Source organism: Eptatretus burgeri, chromosome 6, assembly GCF_056783735.1.
Source record: "Eptatretus burgeri isolate ZD-2024b chromosome 6, Ebu_testis_v1, whole genome shotgun sequence".
In the NCBI taxonomy this organism is placed as follows: Eukaryota; Metazoa; Chordata; class Myxini; order Myxiniformes; family Myxinidae; genus Eptatretus; species Eptatretus burgeri.
Window position 1 is genome coordinate 43,923,835 of NC_140966.1, and position 4,227 is coordinate 43,928,061.

A 4,227-nucleotide genomic window follows, 5' to 3' on the forward strand; every position below is an offset into this window, starting at 1 on the left:
GATGGATATACAGTATTCAATGACACTGCGAATATTGTAGAGCACTCACCAAGTGGTTTAAGCACTTAAACGAAATCGTTGATGAGAAACAGTTGTTTGGCAAGTGATTGGCAATCACCAAACTGTCATATTAAACATACATCTCCTGGAGACACCTGAAATATCAAATATGTCTGAATTTGATAAACGAACACTCTTTTTCGGAGTCGGAACTGCTGCTAAGTTCAATTCTGGAGCTTACATTTTGTAATTCAGGTTAAAGAGATTTTCAAGGTCATTGCATGTGTGGAAATGAAATAAAGCCATGAACGCTGGTGTCTCCAGCATCTGTAAGCATTCCAATGTACCCAGCGATTTGAGCTATGATGAACAGGTATTCAATAACATGAGTGAGGAAAGTGGAAAAAAAACAAAAACGTAAAAGTTAAGATATCGTTGTGGCCTGTTCCAAGTCAAGGCATGGTTGAGCAGGCCAAAAAATCTGGTGGCTTCAGACCCCAGTTAGATAACCCAGGATACGCCTTCAGACCCCAGAGAGCAAGGTGGCCCTGGATGCACCTGATAAAGTATATGATTAAATAAGGCCATTGATTATCTTCAAAAGATGTGTTTTAATTAACACAAACACCCAATTTTCACTCGTGCGCTTCCTTGGAGTTCCCTTAGCATGCCTGCAAAGTTTCAGGCTGTGAGGTTTCATGGCTTTCGAGCTATGGAAAAGACACACACAAACACACACACATGCACACACACACACACACACACACACACACACACACACACACATGCACACACACACACACACACACTGACATTTATTAGTGTAGATATATCACATCACGGATATATCATATCACGGATATAACACACCGTCAAAAGACTAATATCAAATCAATATAACCCAGTCATCTGCTGTTCACATGCATTTGATACGAATATATGGTGTTGAACAGGGGAGTTTAAAAATGTGTTAATGGACTTTCCAGATTATAAAATTAATCAAGTCGGTGTCCACAACCATCCTTGACCATGTTGTGGAATGTTGGCTGAGGTCCTCACCCATTCTTTTTTTTTTATTCCACCCTGACTTTTGTTTGTGAAGATCTGAATCCGAATCTGGATACGAGAGTTAATTATTTTTTAAAGTGATTCTTCACCATTGAGAGGAGGAGGAGATTGTGACCATACTTCGTGCAGAGCGTCGGTGCTGCTTAAGCAGTCTCCTTGGCTATTGGGCACAATCCTGGACGGGTCGCCACTCCGACACAGGATACAAGCATGCTGGCACTCATTTTGCCGACCTCGGATGGTTGACAGGTCGAGTTAACCCCACCTAGTATTGAGTCAACAGCTGAGCGGGATTTTAACTCAGGACCCGAGGATCCAAAGCCCACCACCCTAACCATTAAGCCAACACCAGGCATACCATTGAGAGATTGGGCCATAAACGATATATAGCATGATATTTCAAAAACGTATTGGGCCAGATATGTTTTCATGGATCAGGCATTGCGTGGTGGAGATATGCGCTCTACCGAGTGCCCTTCTAGTAGTCTTCTTAGTCTTCATTGGAAAAAGTTATGGAGTTAATTCAATTGCTATCCCTTCAACTTTGGTCAAGGTCTGTTAGTTTCACTTCCTCCTCATAAACATAGTAGGTTCTGTATCCCTCTGCTCGCTCCCACTATGACACCGTAACCCATGCATGCATTTGAAATATGTGTTTGGCTCAATGACTTTTATCAATTGACCATTTGTGTCAGTTTTCCTAAGGCATTCAAGCATGTCGGAATAATTTGGATGAGAAACAAAAGTTCAGGTATCAATTGCAGATTCTGTGTGTATGTTTGTTTTCTAGCTATGGGAGGGTGTTCACAGCAGCTGATCCATACCACACAGCACTTGGCCCCTCGGCTGCATATGGCCTGAGCACTGTGGTATGTATGTAGTGTATGCCAAAAATGGCAGGAAACAAGCTGATTTGTCCACCAAAAGAGCCAATAAGAAGCAACTTGAAGTGGTGGTGACATTGATTGGAGAAATAATGTACAAATCATTCAGGCACAAACACCTGTTTCTGCAACACTGCTGAAGATTTTTTTTTTACGTCAAGTGAAAGGAAATGGTGAACTTACGCCAAGGTCATGTAGTATGCTGTTGAGTACCTGCCTGTGCCACAACTCAATGATAGTTTTGATCAGAATTATAACTATTGAAGTGAAGAGGGGGAGGGGAAAATTGGGGAGGGGGTTTGGGGGTGGGGAAAGGATGGATGTGAGAGCATCAAATCCTTTATTTACTCATCTCACTGATATTAATTTTACTAACTGACCTATCCTGCCGCCCCAGCACTGTGTTGAGTCTACATGTACATAACCAACATCAGCTCGCCTCTGTTCACTGCTGCTTCTCTTCCAGGCAAGTTTGTACCGTGGGGCGTACAACCGTTTCACGCCCTATTGATGGGAACATTGCTCCACTATGCTGGCCAATCAAACATCTTTTCACTGACCACTCCCTGCGTGTCTACACCAGTTGAATTCTTATGACCTCTTCTCTGAGAGCTTCCTCCATGATCCTGCCCGTGTGACATCACTCCAATCACACTTGGAAGCAAAATTTGCAATAAGCCGAGCGTGAGGACTCAACCCTTGCTGCCACGGACTGTGCCCTGCTGCTATTTCTGCTGCTGATGCCGAACTCTAATTTATTGCTGGGAACACCATATAGCTTCCTTGGTTGAATCATGGAACCTTCCCCTCCATGTCCAGTTTCATCTGCTCTGCTCTGCACATGCCCCTTGCAGGCACAGCTGTGATGTTTGCATATTATACACACAGAACTCTTGATTGTTCATGAGGGTGTGTATTTTAAAGCACTTCATACCGAATACAGAGGACTGGCTCTGTGCATGCTGTAAAAAGTAACTTCAAAAAGGTGATTTTTGTTTTGTTTGCTTTCCCTACCACTCCGACAACCCAGCATTGAAGCTCTTCCATATCTCACCAGCAGTTGGCCTTTTGTTAAGACGGAGATTGTAAACTGTACACTTTGACCTACCTACAGGTGACCATTGCACAGACCGCCTGAGGGAGTGCGGCCTACGTCTCCAAGACAACTGTATATGCAGCAGTGGAAGCCATTTTCACAGATGTAAAGGATTGTGCATCACGTGACCATCTGGGCTTAATGTTCTTCTCTGGCGGCCATTTTGGCTAAAGGGGGAAAATATAAAGCTCGTGATGTGCAGGCCATTACATCAGTGGAAGCCATTTTATATTAAGCACAGCTTTTGCAGTACTGCAAATCTGTTGTGCAGTCTGCATAGGCTTCAGGCCTTGCTGTGAGCCGATTGCTTGTGTGCTTGATTAGGCCTGTGTAACATGCGTGTTTGGGATTCAGCTTAGTCCGTGTTCAGCTTTGTGTGTATCGTGTGGTACTTAAATGTTATATTATTAATTATTATTATTGCTATTATAAATATATTTAATATCTGTGGGATTCAGGAATGGCTGTCATCTCTTTTTGTGGACTGAATCTTCCACCACTCACTTGCCTGTTATTTTAGAAGAGAATTCCACATTTTATACAATGAAATACTGCCACAGAGATAAATATGAAAGAGCAACACTTTTTCATCAAATGTGGTTAAAACTCAACATGGTTTGTAAAAATAAACCAAAAAAAGTACTGATGGTAATTATAAAAAGAAGTGTGGAACCTGTGCAACAGTGGGGGTGGGGGGAGGGGGGGATTTCTGTCTGTCGACATACTTTTGTTGCATAAAGGGAGAGCCGCATGTTGAGAACATAAAATTCAGATCTCAAAACTGATGACATTAAAGCATTTAGAATTCTGTTTCATAACTCATGATGAATTTCTTAACATAGGATAAACACAAAATGATATTCAGTCATTAATCATTTCTTAACTCATAATAATCTTATTGTTTACAAAACAATAAATGTAATAAAGTGTGAAATATACAAGTCTGCAGATGTAGTTATAATAATGGAGGCCCATACTCTTGACGGACTTTCGGAGCATTCACACCAAGTCGAGAGAATTTTCAAGGCGAGAAGCAATCCTGGACACCATTCTGTTAGAGGATACTTGACTGAAATTGGAAGGAATGTGTCACTTGTTAAGGAGACTGATGATAACTTGCCTTCTCTTCATGAGAAACACCATGGGATCTTCAACATCCACCAAACAACCAGTGCTGGC

The 4,227-nt window shown here is 42.0% G+C and overlaps 1 protein-coding gene across 1 annotated transcript in view; it reads left to right on the plus strand.

Moving 5' to 3' along the window:
* The window catches only part of LOC147024653 (RNA binding protein fox-1 homolog 3-like), a gene marked incomplete at its 5' end in the record, with an annotated part of 388,350 nt that extends 384,492 nt beyond the window's left edge, over positions 1 to 3,858 (plus strand). The window contains 2 exons of the mRNA XM_085884766.1: positions 1,859 to 1,937; positions 2,419 to 3,858. Coding sequence (XP_085740892.1) covers positions 1,859 to 1,937; positions 2,419 to 2,463 — 124 coding nt within the window. The remainder of the gene's footprint in view (positions 1 to 1,858; positions 1,938 to 2,418) is intronic.
* Between the last annotated feature and the right edge of the window lie 369 nt (positions 3,859 to 4,227).